At 35.9% G+C, this 24,053-nt stretch overlaps 1 protein-coding gene across 1 annotated transcript in view; it reads right to left on the reverse strand.

Moving 5' to 3' along the window:
• Positions 1-24,053, reverse strand: part of LOC117574041 (transcription factor mef2A) — a 147,118-nt gene that overhangs the window by 62,472 nt on the left and 60,593 nt on the right. The window contains 1 exon segment of the mRNA XM_034257641.2: positions 9,324-9,502. Coding sequence (XP_034113532.2) covers positions 9,324-9,502 — 179 coding nt within the window.

Genomic DNA, 24,053 nt, shown 5'->3' on the forward strand with positions numbered 1-24,053 from the left:
GTGAAATTTGTTGTTTAAGTGCAGAATCCTTACAATTCATAATTAGCACCTTAATCACACAGGCTTTCAACTCGAAAATAAAGCAATCCGTTTGCTATAATCTTAAAGAATCATAAACTAAAGAATTAAATGGACTTGGCAAGCTGAAATTTTACAAACGTTCTGATTAGGCAGAGAGAAAGACTCTCATGGCTGTGATACAAAAAAAATTATACAAAAAAATAATAATACAAAAAGAACAATACAAAATAATGATGTCAACATTTGCATTAAGTCAATTATTGTATTGAAAAATAAAAGAAAAATGAATTCGATGAGTGATGGCGTTTCATATTATAAGAAACCCAAAAAGCAAATACTCATTTAGTCCACTTGAAGAGCTTAATTTAGGTGAAATCCGTATATGATTTTGGTGGGGAAAAAGTAGTTACGAAGCCCTCATAATAGATACTAGAAATGAAAATTACTGGGTATTTCTTCTTCGCAATTTATATAAAGAAAATTTCCCAGATTTTTTCTCAACATTTTGTGTTGTAAGCTTTTAGTTTCCCAATCTATTTAAGTCAGTGATTTATTATTGCTTTCCAATAATATCATAATAACTGTAGGCTGCAAAACTAAAATGCTCTATTCAATATTTATGACTTTAAAACTTTTCAACTCTCGCAATTGAATTGCCATCAGTTTCAGTTTAGTTGCAATGTGCTTGGCCCACTCGTAGTATTGGCCAAGAGCTGAGCTGAGCTGCGTTGCGTTGCGTTGCATTGAGACCCGTAGTCGGTCGCGTACGTGCGTTTGCTTTTACAGTTAAGCCTGGAGAGCTGCCGCACACTTTGGCTAAATGGGTTGCGCAGACAAAGAGACAGAGAGAGGGAGACATAGAGAGAGAGACAGGCAGACAGACAAGAAACTATAGAATTCGTAGCCCGTAGGGGCGATGTTGCCAGCTGCATTTTGATGACCCGCTGCAGCGGCCAACATTTAATTCAATTAACAAATCGCAACAGCCCAGCAAACAACTAAGAGACAGCAAGAAAAAAAAAAGAAAAAAGCAACGCGCTCGGCACTTTAATTATATAGAAAGAGTGTCCAGGCATTCAGCTAGTGTGTGTGTGTGTGTTTGTTCCACTAGCCCAACTAAAACACAGTTCATAGCTTTGATTACATCAAGTTAAGCTGCAAATTTTGATTTAATGGTGGAAGAACGCAAAGATTTTCTTTCTTGGCCACTTGGAGCTCAAGGCTGAGATGAAAATCCCTTCATTAGAGTCTCGCTGAAACACGAGCGGCGAAGAACGCGAAGGCAAAAGCAGCAAACGTATTTGCATTCAAATTGCCAAATTAAACGTGATACAACAATTTCATGTAAATGCCTCTCATTGTTGCTGCTGCTGCTGCTGCCATTGTTGTTGCTGTTGTTGCTGGTTGTTGCTATTGTAGGTCGTCGTCGCACAATGACAATGCCCAAAGGCATTAACAGAACTTTTCGACCAGGCTTGAACTTTAATTGACAACAGTCTCAACACAACAACAACAACAACACAACAGGAAAGCTAAGCAAAAGCAAAGAAAGCATTGCAATTTCCCAACCGACCGCAATAGTCACAAAATAAGCCAAATCAGTTTTCTAGCTTGTAACTTGTAGGTTGTTTAGCTTCAGCTTCGACTTTGGATTTTCCCTCCCCTTACTTAGGCACTGGCCAAAGGCTAGAAATGTGTAACTGTAACTTTGTAGCTGGCAAATTATAGCGTGCGGTTTTTCCTCCTTTTTCTTCGTTTTTGTGTTTTTCTGTTTTTCAGTTTTTCTCTATTTTGCGTTTGGCAAATGACTTTTGTTTGGCAGACATTCGGCCAAGGCAGTCGCTCATTTAGGCAGTCAGTCAGTCAGTCAGTCGCACGTCAGAGTTCCAACACCCGCAGCGTTTGCCATTACAATTGAAAACGACTCAATCAAATTGCCAGTCCGCCAGCCAGATTCAGTCCAGACAAGACACTGTCCGACTTTGACTTCAACTGCAACTGCAATTATGCGTCCCGCTGCCTCATGCCTCATGAATACAATTCAATCTAATTTTTGCGCATTTTCCGTTCTTAGAATTTGCGTTCTTTTCGTTTGTGTGTTGCGTGTTGCCACCACTGCCACGCCCATCGATCTTTTTTCCTCTGTTTGCGCCCTGCGGCCACAACTCATAAGTGTGCACATTAAGTTTTATTGCCAACGATCGAAGAAAAACTTTAGCTCAATTGTGGCCTATTTCAACTCTCTCGATCGTCGGAAAACTATGAACTGACAAAATGCACTGGAAAAACTTTACTAGCTGCAAACTTATGCGCCACATTTGTGCTTGTTTCCCATCGAACATACATAACATACAGCTCCTCATATATATTTCGACATAGACGCTGCGGGCTTATTAATGCATATTGGTATTCGTGCATAAATAATGCCGGCCAAGAGTTGTTGGCTACACCAAATGCACTTTTAAATATAGCCAAAAGGGGACGGCCATCGAGTAGTGAGAACTGCAAAAGCACTTATTATACGAACATAACGTTGGGGGCTTTTAGTCGGGGCCAACTTCCCTTGGGGAGCGTTAATAGAAATGTCCGGTAGAAAAATATATTAAAGTGCACACAACACAGTTGCAAAATATGGGAAGCTTCTAAACTGATTGATGGAACAAGTACAAAAAACATTGTGAGCTTTCAGATTGATTGCACTGCAATTAATGCAATTTATGCGTATACGTAATATAGTATATATAAAAAAAAGCAAAGCATAGCCTTTGAGTTGTTTTGACAAATTAATTTAATTACTTATGATGTGTAATAAATCAATTGCAACGCACTTTTTATTAGCTAAATGTTATGACATTTAATTAATGCGTTTTATTTTTTGCGTTGCACATTTTGCAGCTATGCAAATCTATTTCACGGCTTGTTACCTTTTGCCTGCAATTGAGCACCTGAATGTGGAAAAAACATGTACGAAAACTACAGTTGAGTGTGCTTGACTATGAGATACCTTAATAAAATTTAAAGAGTGCGGTATTAAAATATACCGAATTAATATACCAAACAAATACTGAAGTGTGCATTCGGTATATTGATCGAAATGCATATTTGGTATGTTGATAACAAAAATACTGAAATATACCAAAATGTATATTTAGTATTCGGATATACTATATATCAAAAAATACTGAAATGTATAATTGGTATATTGACATAATATATAAAAAAATATTGAGATATACGGAAATACATATTTTGTATGTTGATATAATATATAACAAAAAATACTGAAATATACCGAAATGTGTATTTGGTATATTAATATACTATATCAATAAATACTGAAAAGTGGTGAACTTCATATTTGGTATATTTATATAATATACTGAATATAAAATACTGAAATATGACGTAATGGTATATTGATATACCAACATGACAATATCGTCTCAGCTGTTGATGCTGATCAAAAATACGTATACTTTATGCTGCCGACATAGTTATAATACCCTTCTAAGTTATGGTTAACAGGTATAACTATATACATATATGACCCTGCTAAACGTTTTGGTATTTTTTGGGGGGGGGGGGGGGGGGGGGGAAACCTAGCACGAAACTCATTGAAGGCGACTCCCTGTGGACGCCGCTAAATGTTGGTGAAAAAAGGCCGACTACGAAAAAGCGGCGACGAAGCGAAGAAGTAGAAGGAGCTTAACTTGCAAATGGCATTTGGCGAGTTTTTATTTGTTGCGCCGCGATTTGAATGCAAAAATAAAATTTTACGATCAAACAAACTATTCGTGCAGAACATCGGAAAATTGTGTTTACGTTTTACGTTCATTGTTGGGTACGGCAAAGGGAACGACGAACGGATCGGAACGGAACATTGGGCACTCTCGCACAATATGCAATCGTATTTATGCCAAGCAGAGGGGGGAGGAGGGAGGAGTAGGGGCTAGAAGACCATTTGAAACTATCTAACGAGTATCTCTCTGGGCTGCGAATGCGAATCCATTTCAATAATTTGCCGTCGAGGGGCCGAAGCATTGCTTAGAAAATGATTATAAATTTATATTTTTTCCCCCCACTTTTTGTAGTTCGTTTTTTTTTTTTACAGCATTGCATTTGCCATTATCGTTGTCTGCTCGTTGCTGTTGTTGTTGTTTTTGTTGCTGTAGCTCGCTTGCTTTGTTTTTGTTCTGCTTCAATAATAATTTTGACCCACTTCTGCGCTCGACTTGACTTTTTATTGTACTGAAATTAAGTATTTTTGTTGTACTTATTTCTTCTTTATTTTTGAGGGCAACACAAACACTCGCTCCGCATAATATTTGTGCACACACACACACACATACACACTCACACACTTTCGTACGTATTCTTGGCGGCAAAAACAACGGCAAATATTTTTCAAGACTCGGCTAATTGCCGCTGCCAGCGTCTGAATTTGTCTCTGCTTTTGTTTTTTATTTACTCTTTTTTTTTTGCATTATTATTTTGTTGCTGTCGTCGTCGTTGTTTTAGTTGACGTCACGATGCTGTTGTTTATGCATTTCTGTTTTTTTTTCACAAGCGCTTTTCACATGCCTCTCAAGTGTGCACTCCAAAAAGCTCAACAAAACTTAGTATAACAGCGGGAAAATGACACTAGCTTAAAGTGACATTTAATAATAAGATTTACTAATGCAAATAAAATATAAAAATTGTATTCTTTTTCTTTCTAGCGTTGCATTTCAACAACTTGAGAATTCTTATGTGACTCATTAACATTTAAAAAACTTAGTTTTGCTGCTGACACCAGATGAAAATGCCATTTAATAAACTAGCTTATCAGAAAACAAATATAGAAATGATTATTATTAAATTAAATTCCTATTCCTTGCTAACGTTGCATTTAAATATTTCAATAATCCTTTTTGACTTATTAATCATTCAAAATTGTTGTTGCTAAAAATGACACTAGCTGAAAGTGACATTTAATAAATTGATTTAAAACGCAAATGAAATAAAAAAGAAAAATTTAAATTAGAAAACTTGTGAAATTTCACTTAAAAACTTTTAGGCTAAAAATAATGACTTTATCAATGCGAAAATAAAATGATAGAAATTATATTATTTTCCTTGCCAGCGATGCATTTAAATAATTTCAACATTCTTATTTGACTCATTAACAATTAAAAATTACATTCAACATTGCCTGGCACTTTACCCAGTTTTAATTGTTCGCTTGATCAAAACGCGAAAATTTCCAAGTTCGCATCACAAAATTGAAGCTTTAAAGAGCTTTTTGTCAAAGTGCATGTAAGTTTTTTGTATTTTTTTTTTGATGCGTCATTGTTGTTGTTATTATTATTATTATTATATATTGCAACGGTAAACTCGTTTTGTAAATTGTATTTTTTTCGCTTTTGTGCGCTGCAATTTTTATGCCATATTGTTTGTTTGTTTTTGCAATAAAGAACAACAAGAGTGAGCAACAATTGCACAAAAAGCAAGTCGTCGACGTTGTTGTTGTGTTGTTGTTGTTATTGTTAATCATGGCAATTACAGCAACAAACAACATGCCTGGCCAATTGGCGCTTACACGCTTTCATTAAGCAACCAGCAGCAGCAACCAGCAACCAGAGACCCAGGAGTTGCTGCCTAACCGTGTGCCTCGATGTGTTGTGATGCGATATACAGCTGGGTTGAAGAGTGAAGAGGGGAGAGAGGGGAGTGCCTCTCGGATCTGGAGACCGGCCGGTCTATTCAGTCTAGCGTTGAAAATTAGCAACTGACGCAACGCGTTCGCAGCGTAAATTGACATTTACGCGATAATTACGCGCTTATTATATTTATTACCAGTTTTTTCCGCATTTAATTCTTTCTCTTTTGCCTCGTATTTTTTTTATTTTGTGTTATTCATGGGATTTAATTTAATTTTTTTTTGTTGTGCAGTTGCAACGTTTTGTTCTTTGTAATGGGGAAGTGAGAAAAACCTTGAGTTAAGAGCGAGGGAAAGGAATATAACGAACAGCCAGAGAGCTGCTGTCAGCTATGTCGAGGAGTCTATTAAGCTTCGGATAGCAATAGATTGTTGTTGTTGTTGTTTCTGTTGTTGTGCTAAAGATGTTTTCAATGTAACGACGTCATTTGGATTGTGTGGCGCGTAATTGAAGTGTGATTAGCTGAAGTGCCCCCGCAATACTGACTTGATAACTGGTTGTGTTTATCTATATCTATATACGATATATACGATACATATATGTATATATCACATACTTTATTTTGTTTATAGATTGCAACTGAACAAATATCTATGTACTATAGTTCGTAGTTTATATCTTACACGTGTGCGCTCGAGTGAATCAAAAGCAAATATTATTTAATAGCAGTTGATTTTGTTTACAAATTCAATTATCAATAGCGATACGAATTCGTTTCCAACGATCATTTTTGTTTACGACAACAAAACTATGTAAATTAATAAAAATATAAAAAGCTTAAAAACACTACATTCAACAATAACAACAATAACAGCTGGCAATACGTAAGCGAGAAAATCACATTTTAGATTACCGGGCAGATGATCGAGGGGGGTGGGGAGGAGGGAAGAGAGCGAAGAATATTACGTCGCATTACGTGTTGGAACACGCGTGGCATTCGCTTGATTGTGTGTGTGTGTGTGTGTGCAAGGTGAGCTGGTTTATATGTATGTTTGAAGGTGTTGTTATCATTACACGTGTACACACATAAGATAGAGAGCGAGATACATAGAAAGTGAGAGGGAGAGAGAGAGAGGGAGCTGCGCATATCAAAACACCGCATGCCATGGAAGACAACGACGACGACGACAAAATGGCGACGACAGATAGAACCCATAGAACACACACACACACACACATGCACAGTGGGCTGTATTTGCGTATCTGTGCGCGAAATAAACACTTCCGCATTCGAGTTCGAATTGAATGAAGCAACAACAACAACAACAGCAACAAGAACAATCATATCAACTGGACTCGACGTCGAGTGCTTATAAGATAAATGCGGCCGGCAAAAAGTGAGCGTTGTCTTTTCCCCACCCCTCTTCATTGCCTCCCCTCACAATGTTTGCTGGGTGCTGCTGTATGTATGTAAGTAATTAAATTAAACTGGCGCAGAACTCGCGTTGAACTCAATTGAATTTTATTTGAATTTTATTACAGAACATTGTCGACTGCAGTTTGTTTTTTCTCTCTATTTTTTTGCCGATTGTTATTGTTCTTCTTATTGTTACAGTTTTCATTTTGCTCTCTTTTTGTTAGTTTTTTTTTTTTTAGTTTTTTTCGATTACGACGCAATTGAGTAGCCTTCTTCCTCTTCTCTCCTCCTGAGCATGACGAGCCACATTTTCTTCTCATCTTGCTTTCTTTTCCTTTATTTTTGTTGCGCTTTTTTATTTTTTGTATTTTGATTATTATTGTTATTACTTTTATTATCAATTGAGAACGTGGCCGGCATTTTGTTTTCCTTGTTTTTGTTATTGGTTTTTTTTGTATTTTGCTTTTTGCCCGGCACACTTGTTGTGCTGTCGCTATTCTCGTTGTTGTTGTTGTTGTTGCTTTTGCGCACTTGACTAATAGTTTGCCATGCGGCGCGCGAAGCTTATCAATTGAAATTGAAATGATATAGTCCACAAGCCGATCAACCGAGTGTTAACAACGAACTGGGAATACCCTGCCAACTAATACCGAAAGCAATCTAGATAATTTGCACTTCGAGTGTAGCTAAAATTAAATTTATGGACAGACAATTTTAGTTTTTCTTTTGTTTTTTTAGTTTGTTGTTCTAACTTAAACTTGCACTGATATCGCGCAACTATTTAAAGTTCTAATCAAATGCGTTTTGTCGTCGTCGCGACGTCTGAGCGGTCAGTAATTGAAAATACGAATTATTTTGCAATCAGACGGAGTATTTTCGACGACGTCGTCAGTCTGTGAATGGCGGGAGGGGGGAAAGACTTAATACACTAGCCATTTTATATAAGTGTATATAGTAATTGCATCGACGTCGCTGTTCACTGTTCAGTGTTCAGTGTTCGGTGTCTATGCTAAATAGCCGGGCGGTGTCTAGTCAGCCGGGCTGTGCGGGTTTCATAGATAGATAAGCTTCAGCCAAACCCCGACGTCGAATTAACTGCGACACATTCGAGAGCGAGAAGGCAAAACAAGTATCACAGATAGAGAGAGAGAGAGAGAGAGTGAGAGAACACATATTGTATCTGTCCGTGACTTGTCGGTTTGTTCCGCTAATTTGTCGCCGCTTATGAATTATTGATATAGCCTAGACTCCATGGACGCCATCGTTGCATATTTATGCAAACGACGCGCTCACCAAATGACGAAAAAACTCAAAAACAAAACAAAAACCATAAATAGAATAGCCAAAAGCATACCCTGCACAATGAAACATTTAATTCTTGTTACTTGCTAAGTAAAACTTTGGCAACTACTAAAAGTATGTGAGTGTGCTCGACTTTGAAATACTCGTTAGCCCCTTTTCAATAGCAAAATTCAAAAGGAATATATTAAAAAATGCTTAAATTGCAATTTACTAAAAATACTAAAATAAACCAAAAGTTGCAATTGGTATATTAATATACTATTACATTGAAATATACCAAATATACTCGCTAGTCCTTTTTCAATTAAAAAGGTAAAATTAAAAAATTATTAAAACGGTATATACCAAAATATACTTAAATTTACCGAAAGTTACATTTGATATATTAATATAGTATTATATACCAAAAAATTATATACATACATATATCAGATATATCATTTAATAAGACAACTTTTGATAATCTGGTATATAATGTACCCTTTGGTATATTTTAATGAAATAGTATATTATTATACCAAATACAATCTCTAATCACAAAAGTCATAATTTGAATTTTATTTAGCAAAAGTATCTGAGTTCTAAATATTTAAGCAATCTGGTATATATTGTACCCTATGGTATATTTTAATAAAGTAGTATATTTGTATACCAAATACAAATTCTATTCACTAAAGTCACAATTTGTATGTTGTGTAGTAAACGTATCTGAGACTTAAATGTTTAAGCAATCTGGTGTATATGGTATATTTTAATAAAGTAGTATATTTGTATACCAAATAAAATTAATTATTATTCTATGTACCAAAAGTGTCTGAGATCTAAATGTTTTCGTCACGCTGATCAAAAATTTTATAGGATCCTTTGCCTGTCACGTCAATTTTCCGTCCGCATAAAGTTCGAATAAAGTGAATTGGGATCGAATAAGTTGTAATTTGACTCACTTGTGCGACGGCGGCAGCGTCAATGGCACCTCAATACTGTGTGTGGTTCGGCGACGATCGCCACCCATGTCGGCCAATCGTGCAAAGTCCGTGTCGCGATCCTGATCGGCTAAACGAGCGGAGCGACGTGACTCCAGCAGACGCACTTCCTCCAAACGCTTCTTCAGCTCGATGGGTTCCTGCAAACAGTAAAAAAAACAAAAGAATTTGTTAATTAATTCATTCAGTTTAAAAACATTAATAATTGTTTATCGCTCTACTAAGAAAAATCGCTTATCTCTGTTTTGTGCTCGTCGCAAATTGTGAATCATTTGCTTTAATTGTCGGCGTTCAAACTACAATTTCAATTGTTTACAAGCTGTTTGTCAATTGATTAACACAAAAAAAAAACACGAGAAAAAAATCCCAAATTTCTTGTAGGTCAATTCCATGAGTTATCTAGGTATTTTCCTAGAAAAAATGGCAAAACACGCAAATGATAATTACAACTACTCGCAATATGAATATAATATTATGTACTAGAAAAGTTAGTTGTTTCGTAGTAATTTCATTTTCCGAGAAATGTGAAACAACACAGTTAATTTATCTAATATATTAATCGAGTAAGTTTGCTGATTCACGCAAATTATATATTATATTCGTTAATAGTTGTGGATAGTTTTAATAGTTCAACATATTGTTAGCAGATTGTGCGATGACCTTGAAATTTGTTGGCCAAAAACGATGCCTGAGCTAATGGGGTCACTCGGTTACAGGGCACGCCCAAAAAGCCAAAAAGCAAAAAAAAGAAAAACCGAAACCGAAATTCGTTCAAGTTTTCTGCGCGTGTTCTTTGACACCGAGAATAAGTACATAATGTGAGTGAGTACTGTGTGTGTTCGTACTTTGTTTTCAGTGCCTTTCACATTTTCACATCGTATTATAATAGAACTATATAGTATATATAGTATTGTATCTTTATGTAATCACCTTTTTTGATTTGTTGCGGCAACCTTCAAAAACTAAAAATGTGAAATTTTTACACAATTCTCTCTCTCTCTCTCTCTCTCTCTGATGTTGTTGTAGTTGGCAAACAAAAACACTTTAGCAATTGATTATGACAACTATTATGCCAAACATCTGTATTTAGTTATTTGCACAATTTTATTTCTATTTTATATTCATTCAAATTAATTTTTCTTTGTGTGTACATATGCATACATATATTTATTTTATTTTCTTTTTTGTATTTTTAAACTTAGCCTTTTGGCTATTGCAACTGCAGTGCAAAAACGGACCGGGAGTGTTGGCTATAAATATTAGAAATATATATTTTAATATACTATACTATTTGGTCGTATCTTTTTGTGTAAATATAAATATGAATATATAAATATATATAGTATATATGTATATTTATTAGATACACTCGCTCACGCACAATCCTATCGGTTAGATTAGATATAATTGACTTTTGTAACTAATTAATTTTGTATTCGAATTTCTATGCCTCAATTGTTGTTTATTTTGCAACGAGTTTTGAATGCCAATAGAACACACACACACGCAAAAAAATAACGGAGCACTTTTTAGCCGGATTTGTTGTTGCGTTAATTGGGCACAAAACGCCGGCCGGCTAGGCGACGTCAACGGAGACAGAGACGGAGACAGCAACAGCGGCAAATGCGTCAGCGGGGCGCGTATCTTACAGATACAATTCAATGCGTACTGGCGTACGTAACATAAAGATACAGATACTCGCACACGCTTGCTTTGCTTTTGCTTTGCTCAAAGAATTCGTTGACGTCGTCGCCCGTCGTCGTGAGTTTATTTATAATTATTTAAATATTTGAGAATTTTGTTGTTTTGCGCTACGTTTGTTTTTTTTTTTTTACATTATTTTTTTTTGTATTTTTTTATTTGCCAATGTCTCGTCTGCTTTTGGAATTGGGGCTACTAGGCCTCGTTCTTAATTATATATGCGAGAAACTCACTCGGCTGCGTCGTCTCTTTATTTATTTATTTCATTTCTTGTATTATGCTTCTTAATTTTTTTCTTCTTTATTTTTTTGTTGCTTTTTTTTGTTACTATGCGAGACTCTCGCGCGCTTACACTTTTCACTTTGGGGGGCTTACACTGAAAAATTCACTTGCACTTTTTTGCTGCTTTATTTTTTATTTTTTTTTTTTGGGGCTGGTTTCAAGTTTCGCACGCTTTCAAAAATAATTAGTTGGCCTTCGCTAAGGGAAGCAACTCGGCTCGCGACACTTCGTTGTTGTTGTGTTTTGAAGTTTTCTCAAACTCGCGCGACACTGTTGACTGTTTTTTTTCCTTCTCACTACTCTGTTGTTGGTATATGATTATGCTGTTTTTTTTGTCTTAGCTGGTCTGTTATTTTTTTGTTTTAAGGGGGCTCTTGGCTGGTGCGAAACGTTCGCGCGCGCATTCAAGAATGATTCTGTGTTGCGGCTCGCTGTGTCAGTTTGCCGGGTCTGCGCTGCGCTGCGGCATTCGGCAAAAAAATATTGTTCGTTTGTCGCGACTCGGCTTTTGTCGTCGTATTGAGTTCGGCTTGCGCTCTCTTCGTGGCTCTCTCTCTCTCTTGCGCTCTCGTTCACACTCTCTCTGTGTATGCGGCGTTTGCGCTCTTCGTGTGTTTTCGTGCGATTTTTCCGGTTCGTCGTGTGTTACTTGTGACGTTTGTTTTTGTTTCTATGCTTTGTGCTCGCCTTTCGCATGCCGCTGTTTTTGTTTATGGTATCCATATACCGACAGCGCGTCGTTGCTGTCGCTGTATCTGTACTGGCTGCACTCTCATTCCCCAGTTCGTCTGTTTTTTTCGCACTCTCACTGCGTCGTCGCGAGTCTGAAGTTCTCTCGCTCTTTGAGTGCAACTCAACTATGGCTAAAAAGTCACTCGAGCCACTTTACGTAAGTCAAAAACAAAAAAAAAGTATTTGCTGCTGCTGCTGCATCAAAATGCCAAACGCAGGTAGCTGCACTCAACTCACTCATTTTATATAATGTGTTTACCTGTTGTCTGACGACTCTGACTCTGACTTTAACGCGCTTTGTCGTTGTTGTTGTTGTGGTTGTTGCTGTTGTTTGGCACCGGCTAAAGCCAGAGTTAAAAGCCAGGCCAGCGGAACAGACAAAAGGCCGCTAACCGCCGATCGCGTTGTTGTTCACTTTGATTTAAGAGCAATTAACTTTGACTTAAGAGAAATATTTTTGTTGTTTATGACGCTGCTGCGGCTGCTGCTGCGGCTGCTCATGATGACGTTGAGCTAGAGGAATGATGACGAAACAAATGCCATCCGTTTAGTGTTTATGTTTCTGTTTTTTTGTGGCTGCTGTTTGCTTAGCTCACCTTTGATCTGAGCTCATGCTGGGGATTTTTAGCACCAACTGAGAAGACTTTTTAGCATTAAGTCTTAATCCAAGCATATTTATGATGTGTTTATGACACAGCTAATTCCAGCTGATGGAATCATAGACACTCAGTACGTTCGCTTCGCCTTGCTCCCCACAGTGACTTAGAATGTAGCAAACATTGCAGTCACATTTAATGACTGGCTCCCAAAAGGCCAGTTTATGATTAGCCAAACTGCCAACGAAACTTGGACTTAGCCTGGCCAAAAGTTGTTTGCCCTGACTGACTGACTGACTGACTCAAAGAAATAGCAGCACGTAGCTCAAACGGTAAGAGCTTGGAGGCTGCAATTTTGACACAATATGGTTTACGATATAAGACAAGGCTGAGTTTTGTTCAGATAATTCCCACTCATATTTTTTTAGGTATTTAAAAGAAATAAAGTTGTAAACATTAAAGTTGTAGAAGTCTTGCAAAATTGTGTTGCATAAAATCAACGGGAGGTTGCAAAGACAGCTATAAATTTAACACTTTGATTTGTTTTACTATATTTGTTAATGTGAATAGTTTAAATAATGGTTTAAAGTTAAATTATGACAGCATTAAAACAGCTATATTCAGCTCAAAGTAACTTAACCAAAATTAAATTAGGAAGAATGCAAAATAGTGAGGTATTTTCTTTGAAATATACTGAATTAATATACCGAAAGAGTAAAAAATGGTGCTGAATTGTATATTTATACTGAATTATATTGAATTGTAATATTATTTTCTTTAAAATATACCATATTTATATGTAAATGTATTTGGTATGTAAATTTATATATATTTTAAAGAAAATAAAATAATACAATATACATGTTGGGTATATAAAAGCGGTATATTTTAAAGAAAATAATAATACATCACTTAAATATACTGAAATCTATATTTAGTATATTATTCATTGTATATGCATGTAACAAACGTTGTAAAAATAAATTTTGGTATGTAAATTTTATATATTTTAAAGAAAATAAAATAATACAATATACATGTTCGGTATATAAATTTGGTATATTTTAAAGAAATATACTGCAATCTATATTTGGTATATTATTCATTGTAGTTTTATGTAACAAACCTTGTACAAATAAATTATAGTTTTATCTCAAAAACTCTCTACAGACAGTCGAACAAGTCATAAGACCCTTCCACCCTTAGGTTAGAGGGTATTTAAATATTTTTAAGAATATCAAATTTATACATATTTAAAAATTTGTGTGTAAATTCAATTGCCTAGATTAGTTTAACGCTTATCATTATTATTTAAAGCTGAGCTGCCCACAAAACTAGAAAAATGAAAAGCTGTCAGCCACAAATGTAATCAGCAGACTTTAAGTAAACATAATCCCCCAAAAACCCAGAAAAATAAATTGCTATCTTTGGGCCATGTGAAATGTGACAAAATGTGGTTTTCGTCAGTGATTAGACATGTTTCTGAAATACAAATTCAAATTGAAATGTTTATGTTTTTGGTCGAAGGTTTTGCAGTGTTTGCCTGAGTCTGGTTGCTGATATGCTGCAGACGTTGTTGTTGTAGTTGCTGTTGCTGTTGTTGCTGATAAGCAGCCAAGTTTTTGCGGTGAGATACGAGCTTATCAGGCCAAGCGGCTATTCACACGATTACGAAGGGACGCTGACTTATGTATGTATGTGTGTGAGTACACGCCCAGACCAACAACAACAACAACAGCAGGCGGCAAATGCAGTCTGGGAATACCGCTAGCTGATAAAGCGTTGTCCACAACAACAACAACAACAACAACGAATGCGATAAGGTTGCCCAAAAACCGCATTCTGTGGCCGTGGGCTCGTTTCGAAAAAAGGCCAACGCGTTGATGTTGATGGTTATAGACCACAAAAAAAAAAGCTAAATAAAAAAAACAGATATATATATTTTTACAAGGCAAAAAGTCGCAGCAATTATGTGGCGTAAATAACGAGCGACCAACGACCAGCGACGACGATAAATTGCATTGGCGCATGCGCAAAATTTGTTACTTGTCACTTGACGCGAAACTTCATTATGTTATTGATCATAATAATGCCCCCAATGATTGCGATTGCGATCGCAATCGACGCGTGTCACTTCACTTCGATTCCATTCGACTTTTCGAAATGCGTCGAACGTGTGCCACAAGTAAAAACCTGAGATGAATACTAAAAACACTCGATGCGCAAATGAGATGTACATGATTATGCATGAAGTATTTCTTATTTTATTTTTCGTTTCTTACACTGTTTGCATATTGATTTCTCGATCCATTTCAATCGATTAACTAATGCCTGTGTGTCAATCAATATCAATTTTTTTGGAGTTAGGGCTATCTAAAGTTAAGCATCTTGTGGCTGCAACTCGATATGTTGCATGTTGCATGCCTAATTTGCTAGCCGAGCCCAGCAACAACAACAAATTTTCGCAACTCTCGTTGCCTTTCAAATGGCCAAGAGGCAGCTGCCAGATGACTTTTTGCTTATGCAATGATCTCTCTTCTGGTTCGTGTTGCATTTGCTGCTTAGCTGTTGCAAGAATACGCGCACAAGAAAACACATTTTTTGTTTTTTTTTTTTTTGGGTGCCCCAAAAACTTTGCCCACGTGCGGCAAACAAACAATTTCAAGTTAATTGTCTATGGATCAAGTCAATGACTGTGACTGCCATTGTAAGAAAAAACAAAAATAAATACAAAAAACACACACAAGCCGCTTAACGCCTTGAATTCTGACACGCGCTCGCTGCCAATTTGGTAAAATATGGCGCATGTTTAAGCCACACAAAACTGTCACGATAACGCATGCTCCAACAAGGGGTTTGCAGAGAGGGGCGAGGGAGTGCATTACATATATATTTCAACAACAATATATTATGCTTCACACAACAACAACAACAACAATTGGCTGCACACTGAGTCAGCTTTGAACTTTGCAACGTTGACGATAATAAATTTTTAGGCGTCATTTGACGCGTTTTCAAAAACTGAAAGTGCGACTTTGTTGTTGTTGCTGTTGTTGTTGCTGTTGTGCTCATTGTTTGCTCTCCAATGCTAAGTAAATGATAATCGGGTTTTACGTAATATTTGTCGTTTGTTGTGTTATACCCCATATGTCAATCATTTGGGTAGTTACACTGGCGGAAGTAAAACAAAATATTGTAAATTTTGGGAGAACAAAATTGGAATAAAGAAATAACTTTAACTACACAGAGTACTAATTAAGAATTTAAAAAATGAAGCTCGAAATTTAGCAATAAGAAAACAGTAAAAACAAAGTTACAAACTGGAAATAAATTGTTAAACAAATATGGCAAGAATGTAATTTGAAGTTTTATTATCAAAATCTACATTTGAAAGAATATATTTACGCTTTTATAAAGAAATAAAAACAAATTAACATAGTTGTAGTAAAGAATACAGAATAAATTTAACATGTGGTCAGTAACAACTAATTTGTATCACAGAATAAATAATTAGAAACCAAAGTCTTAAAATGGAAATAAATTGTAATAAATATAGCAAGACTGTGACTGAAAGTTTACTTGATAGGAAGTAAACTTATATATGGAACAATATTCTGAAATGTATTTTGATGTACAACTAAAAAAATTGAAGATCAATAAAGAAATAACAAAATCGAAAATTAAAACCTTTGAATTTACTTTTGTTCAATTGGAAAAATATCTATAAAGAATCTATCTAGTATATACTTAAAATATTTTGTTTTTACCCCACATTTCACACTAATTATAATTTTCAATCAAGAGTTATAATCTTTGAATCTATAAAAAATCAATCATTTATATATAATACTTGAACTAATACATATTTTGTTTTTAATTATATTTCAATCAAGAATTATAATCTTTGAATTTACATTTGTTCAATTAAAAAAGTATCTATAAAGAATCAATCTTTTATATACTTCAACAAATTCTTAATTTGTTTCTACAGGGTATCCCACAGTTCATCATCGCTATACTTTCAGCCAACTTATGCTGATTTCCTCATTCATATGTCAGCCATCTGCCATCTACAATACACAACGTTCATGTCTCATGTCTGTGATGCGATCTATGTGGAATGACTCGTTGCAAGCACCTTACGATTTGTTAGCGATTTTTGAATTCGAGTTCAATTTTATGACAAATTGTCTTTGTGCTTTTGTAAAGCGTATTGCACTTATCTGGATAAATACTTGTATTATATATTTGAGTATAGTAAGTATGTGTGACAAAGAAGAAGAAACGAAGCGTGAGTCAATTTATGCGGAAGTGTTTTTCTTGTGGCAGGGCGTGGCACATGTCGATGTCGATGTCGATGGGTCGCCTAATGATTCACTTCATCATTCAGTCAAGTCGCATTGCATGAAATGGAATTAAATGCTTTACGCATTTTTCTCTGCTTTTTGTTGTTGTTGTTGTATCTAAATTGAAAGCCACTTAACCCATTTGCAGCATAATGCGAAACATTCAAAAGCTGCGTGACAAGCGGCTGATGCTCAAGGGCGGGGGAGAAGGCAAAGATCTTTATTTTTTTTTTATGATACAAAGAGAGAACGCTTTTATCGCTTCGCCTTTTGTTTGACTTATGCGCCTAATGAAGTTTTAAAAAGTCATTAAAGCAACTGTTTTTCATTCGCGCAGTGTTTTGTATTTTCTGGGTCATTATATAAGAAGAACCAGGGGGGGAGACAGAGAAACTGGAACGATCGGATCGATGGGGCGGACGAAAGATCGTTCGACTTCCACTTCGAGATGCAGCACATGTTTCGCACAGTGGTGCGGCGATTAGCTCTGCTTTCGCAACGCAAGACAACGACAACGACAGCTGCTGACCTGGAGTGGGAAGCTGCAGACAAATTCAGTTTTGTTTACGTGTGGCATGATGCAACTTTTATGGCAGCTAACAAGTAAGAAAGCTAGAGTCGAGTGTGCTTGACTATAATCTATGCGATACCTATTTTCAGTAAGAGCAAAATTGTGCGGTATTATACTCAAAATAAATACTAAAAGTATACCTAAATCTATATTTGGAATATTGAAATAATTCGAAATATCCTACTATTTCGAATTATACCAATCTGCTTAAAATATAAAGGTAATATACCAAAAAAATACTACAAATAAATTGAAATCTAAGTGTGGTATATTAAAATAATTCCGAAAAATACTAAAATATATTGAAGACCTCATTAGGCATATTGATATATGTTAATTATTAAAATATAACAAATTAATATACCAAATAAATACTAAAATATGCCGAAGATTGCATTTGGTATATTAATTTCTTATATTTATTTAAAAAAAATATAGATTAACATACCAGAAAAAGCACTGAAACATGTCAAATGCCAAATTTGGTATATCAATATACTATTATTATTAAAATATACTGAATTCGTATTCCGAAAAATGCTGAAATATACAGAATGATACATTTGGTATATTAATTTCTTATAATTATTAAAAAAAATATGAAATTGATATACCAGAAAAATACTTAAATATACCGAGTGTCAAATTTGGTGTATCAATATAATATTACTATTAAAATATACTGAATAAATATTTCCAAAAATACTGGAATATATAGAATTATACATTTGGTATATTAATTTCTTGTAATTATTGAAAAATACGAAATTGATATACCAGAAAAATACTTAAATATGCCGAATGTTGCATTTGGTATATTGATAGACTATTACTATTAAAATATAAGAAATGAATATACCAGAAGTATACCGAATGCTACATTTGGTATATCGATAGACATTATAAATATAGCATAGATTCTACTTTATGAAGTTGGTGATGCCTTTATTCGTCACAAAACTATAATACCCTCCTGCCCTATGAGTATCGGGTATAAAAACAGATTGCAGTGACATGGCAAAGGGAAAAGGAAAGGCAACCCGAAATGTGGGTGGCTTGTAATATCAAAGCAAATGCTGTTGTTCGCTGATTAAAATAACTCGAAACTTCAGCATTTGTTTGCTTGCTTGACCCAGTCTATGCCACACCGTGTGGCACGTAAATGCGTAGCAAATGTGCGAACAACATCATCGACTTGCTGAGATTTTGTTTGCCGCTGGCTGTTGAAAGTTGTGCGCACCTGTCCGTCTTTCCCAGTCTTTGTATCTACAGTCTGTATGTCTGTCTTTGCCCCTTTGCCAAATGCCAATGACGATGGCGGCGCCGGCGCACTGTTTGCATGACTTGCCACTGGTATAAAGCAAATGCTTTAGCTTGCTTCACCCCCTCTTCAACCAACAGCAATAGCTACGAACAACATTCGCCCACCTCGCTGCTTGTGCCTGTCCAGCCGGTTGACTGACTTGCGTTTCATAATACCCATGAAAGCCAAGTAGTCGTTGGTTTATTTCACTTTTTACATTCGGTTTTATTTTTTACTTTCACTCAGTGGCTGCGCTTGCTTTGAGTTTGTCTGCGGCTTTACAGATTTTTATTTTATTTTTGTTTTTGGCGAGCACGCGCTTTGCACACACACTGAAAACTTAAAATCAATTTCATTGTTTTGCTCACCTTGTCTGGCTTTCTAAATTAAAGACAAATTTAATTTGAAAATTGTAACGCGCCCTCAAAAATATCAATCCGAAATCCGAACAAAAATCTCAGCAATCTCAATCGTTCATTCGTAATTGTTGACGCCATCCAAAAGCCCTGTCTAATTGTTGTAGCTCACAATGGTTCCCCCTCTCTCTCTCTCTCTTCTCTTCCCTCCCTCTTGAAATGAGTTTCAGTTTTAAAAAACCATTTTTATAGCGTTGCTTTTCTATTTGCTGCACTTTCATTTTCCGCTTTATCCGCGCGCTCTGACTCTTTGGCTGCAATTACGCCGCAATTATGCTGCCGGGCAATTACAGTTATGTTTATGCTGGTGCTGAACGCTAACGCTCCGCCATCTCAATGTTAAAGCTGCTGCTGCTGCTGATGCTGATGCTGATGCTGCTCGCTGTTGTTGTTGTTGTTGTTGGCTCCACAATCCCACAAAACCTAACAAAATTAACTGTTATTTGTGTTACGTGCGTAGCGCTTAGAAATTAAACTTTGCGTTTCTGTTTTTCCTGCCACAACATTTTTTCTTCTTCTTCTTTATACTATTCGTTTTTTCTTCTTCTTCTGTGTGTTTTTTTGGGAAAGTTGACTTTCGTCTTGGAAGCGTGAGAAGTGCTCAAGAAATGCAAATGACCTAATGGAAAATGCTCAGTTTGTTTTTTTTTTGTAGTTTTCAAGGTGCGTTGCTTGGTTATGCAAGCAGCCAAAGATACAACGAAATAAAAGTTGTAGAAATAAATTAAATTAAATTTGGGTAAAATATGTTCCAGATACTATAAAATTACTATAAATACTTTATTTGCTTTTATGTTGTGAAAATGAATAAAGTATTAAACGAACAAATATTTAAAATGCTGACAGATAAAATGAAGCCAAAACTATTAAATATAGTATAAAAATATAAAATAATTATTCTAAAAATAAATTAAATAAAAGTTGAAAACATATTTAAAATACATATGGAAACAAGGAATTCCGAAATACTTTACTTTAGAGTATTGAAAATAAAATGAAAATAAAATCAAACAAATATTTTATTTGAAAATATTTAGTCTTGACAATCTGGTATATTTTGCCCTCAATAGTATATTTTGAAAGTAGTATTATACCAATATACCAAATATATCCTAGAGTATTTGTAGTATTTTGTGGTATAATAATTTGGTATATTTATACCAAATGCCGCACTATTTTGGTTATATTCTCAATGAGTAACGGATTTTTCACAGTCGAGCACACTCGAAAGTAGCTTTCTTACTAGTTTTATATTTAAATGTAAGCTTTGCTTCTCTTTTGCTTATAATAAATTCTATGTAAAGAATTAATAAACTTTATTTTCTTAGAAATAATATGCAAACTGTAAATAGATCAATATTTTATATACTAAATATAAACTTTATAAACTTAGAAATAATATTCAAAATGAATGAATATTTTATGTACTGTAATTTCAATTAATTAATATATTATTTAATTTCACTACCATTGAAAATCACCACAAAAGCCCTTATAATGCTTTTATTTTCTTTTATTATTAATTAACACACTGATTATTAAGAGGTTCGAGTTTTTTTTTTATGGTGGCTCATCAAAGACTCGTTTGAATATTTATTAATTTCTTTTGAAAATTATCTCACACACAAGTGTTGCCAACTGTTGCTTGGCCAGACTTTGGAGTAATTTTTTTTGGTAGCCAATTTGCCGGAGGGGGCAAGCTGAGCTGCTACTTAAATAATTACCGTTAGATCTGAGCGAGCGAAGCGTCTATGCCACAAGCGGCACCTGCCCAGCCAGCGAGCTCCCGCACTTGTGGATTACAAAACATAAACTTAATTTTTTCTCATTTTTCATGTCGTTTTTTTTGCCTTCTTTTCTTTTTTTTTCGCTGCTGCTGCCACTGAAATTAATTATGCGTTTGCGCTCAATTTGTAGCTCAAGTATTTTACACACACAGGTAGAGAAGGAGGGCGTAAAACAGGTGAAAGATTTGCGGGTGGTTCTCCTTCCCTCCCCGCACTCTCCGCACTTCGAGTTCGGCGTGAAGCGAAGCGAAGTGAACTCAACTGAAGTGAGGGGCATCGCCTCGGCAGATTTCACAATGTGACTCGAAAACACAGCGCACAGCCGAGGAGGAGAAGGAGGAGGAGGAGGAGGAGGCAGCTCCACTGGCCCGGGGCGCTTTTGAAATCAGTTTGGCCGGGTTACATGTCTGCCACATATATAAAGATGTATGTGTGTGTGTATTTAATGTGTTGTTGCAAGCATGTTGCACTCACACTATGATAAGCATTTTGTGCGCTTTGTTGCCTTTCTATGCTGATGTTGCGTCCTCTGCAGGTGCCGTTTGCTTAGCCTCAACTTCAACTTCAATTCCAACTTCAGCTCAGCTCAGCAATAAAGATTTTAATTAAGCGATTGGCCTGGCCGATTTAAATTAATGGCTAACAACAAATTTTCGGCCGAATTTCAAGTGCGCCTTTTGCTTGTTACCAGCTAATGATTCGTTTTGTTTGCTCTGCGGGCGAAAGTTCAATGCGTTTTCATTAGAAAGTACATTGAACAAAAAAGGGCAGAAAAGTACAAGAAAAAAATCACTAATTAACAGCCACATAAACTAAGTAAATTTTCTTAAGCGTTACACTAATTTAGCCACATAAACTAATTAAATAATTTGTACTAACAAGCAGTTGAGCTTGCAAGTTGCAGGCTGTTAAGTTTTATTGCGTATACGCCGCGGGTGACGAAACTTATACGACACCATAAAACGCTGATTGAGTTCTCGCAAATAAAACGTTATGATAAATAATAAGCGTATGCCACACAAAAATGAAAAAAAGTACAATCCAAATTGAAGAAGATTATATTGTGCACATATAAAGCTGAATTACTTTTTTCACTTTACTCCACACACAACACAACACAGAGCTGAGGTGGCAAAGTATCTATTAGATGCCGTTAACTGTAACTGCAGTCGTTTTATTCGCAGCCAACACGCAGCCAGCCAGTCTCGACAGTTCCCCCCTCTGACAGCCAATCCGTCAATCAGGCAGTCAGCCAAATGCGCTTGTCAGCGTTTCAGAGCATTTCAAAATTGGCCAACTGCATTTTCATATTGCCAACTAGCAAAACGAAAAGGGGAGGGAAGAGAGTTGGGCGGTCAGCTACAGTGTGGAGTTTAGCCGTATAATTACGTGCGACAGGCACAGGAAACGGCAAATTAGAAGCGAGTCGGAGCCCCAACAGAGGCAACAACAACAACAACAACAGCTCGCATTATCCTGCGGCCAAATGCTTGATGCCAAGCTTTGGTCGCGATTAGTGGCCATAATTTCCGCGTTTGACGTGCGGCGCACGCGAATTTTCATTTGCTTTTTTTCAGTTTTTCTCTTTTTTTGAGTTATACCTAACTCTGCATGGGGCGTTGCTTTCATTGGAATGGAGCCATAAAACTTAATGATTTTCGAATTAGCCATCAAAATGATAACAAAAAAACCGTCCATTATTATCTCTTATATGCAGATCACTGATAAACAACTAAAAAAGAGTCTTGTTTGGCACTTGAATATGACAAAAAAAAAAAAAAATGAAATACAATTCTAATTATGTGGCTAAACTTTTGACATTTGGCCAGACACGATTTGCAGTTGCATTGGATAATGCTAAATTTGCATTAACCCGGAAACTTAAGACTTGCCCAGGCAGCTGTTGCTTTTACTGTTGCTATTGCTGACTCATGACCGCCAATTGTTGCAGGTGTGGCGAGACTTCAAACTTCGTGGTCTAGGTTCAATTGTGAGAACTTAACTTCAGTTTACAGTTTGTCCAGCAATTAGAGGCGGTTGAAAAGCGGGTCACTCAGATTTATCACTGATTTCTGATTGCTGTTCAGTATTTCAGCATTCCAGCGTCCGGAGTCCAGTTCAGACTTTTCTGACTGACTGACTGACCCACATCGAGAGTCCAAGGCAGCTGGCTGAAAGTGAAAACTCGCACCACGTTGACCCTAATTCATAATATTTTTTGGCTATTCGCTTTTTAACGCCATTCGTCGTCGTCGTGGTCGTCGTCGGGTTTATTAAAAAAATCAACGTCGTTTCTTTGACTGCTGTTTGTTTTGCCTTTTCTCAAAATATATTCGCATACCAAACGAGTTGGAAAGTGCGAATTTTTGCACGCCTCGAAATTAGCATAAAACGCACACAAAGAACTAAAAGAAAAAAAAAATAAACGTAAAACGAGCAAAGCAAAAAAAAGACCGAGCAAAACAAAATAAAGTCGACAAAAATACTGTGCGTATATTTAACTGAAAACTGAAAACAAGTTGCCCAAAAGTCCACAAGCCAAAGTCAATGGAACAACTTTGAGTTAAGTTGCATAGAGTAAACTTGTTCAAAACGAGCGACGACAACTGAACTGAGTTCAACTGAACTGAAACTGAAAAACAAAATAGATAAATTTATTGCTTAGATACCGAGAACGAGAGTCTATCTCTCTCTCTCTCTCTCTGTATCTCTCTCTTTCTATATATATATATATATCGTTTAAGAAACTTTTCGTCTACCATTATGAAACAATAACATTGGACTAAACTGTGAGGCATCTTGAACTACGCACTTAATGGATAAAGTTTGATTGATCTCGTTGATTTGAATTGCTTTTCAAGTGATTTTTAAGTTATTCAGGGTTAATTTTTTATTACCCAAAAAAAAACTTTTACTGAAACTATTCAAACTGCATTTAAGTTGAATTTAATTCGGAT

This window comes from Drosophila albomicans, chromosome 2R (genome assembly GCF_009650485.2).
Source record: "Drosophila albomicans strain 15112-1751.03 chromosome 2R, ASM965048v2, whole genome shotgun sequence".
NCBI classification, from domain to species: domain Eukaryota; kingdom Metazoa; phylum Arthropoda; class Insecta; order Diptera; family Drosophilidae; genus Drosophila; species Drosophila albomicans.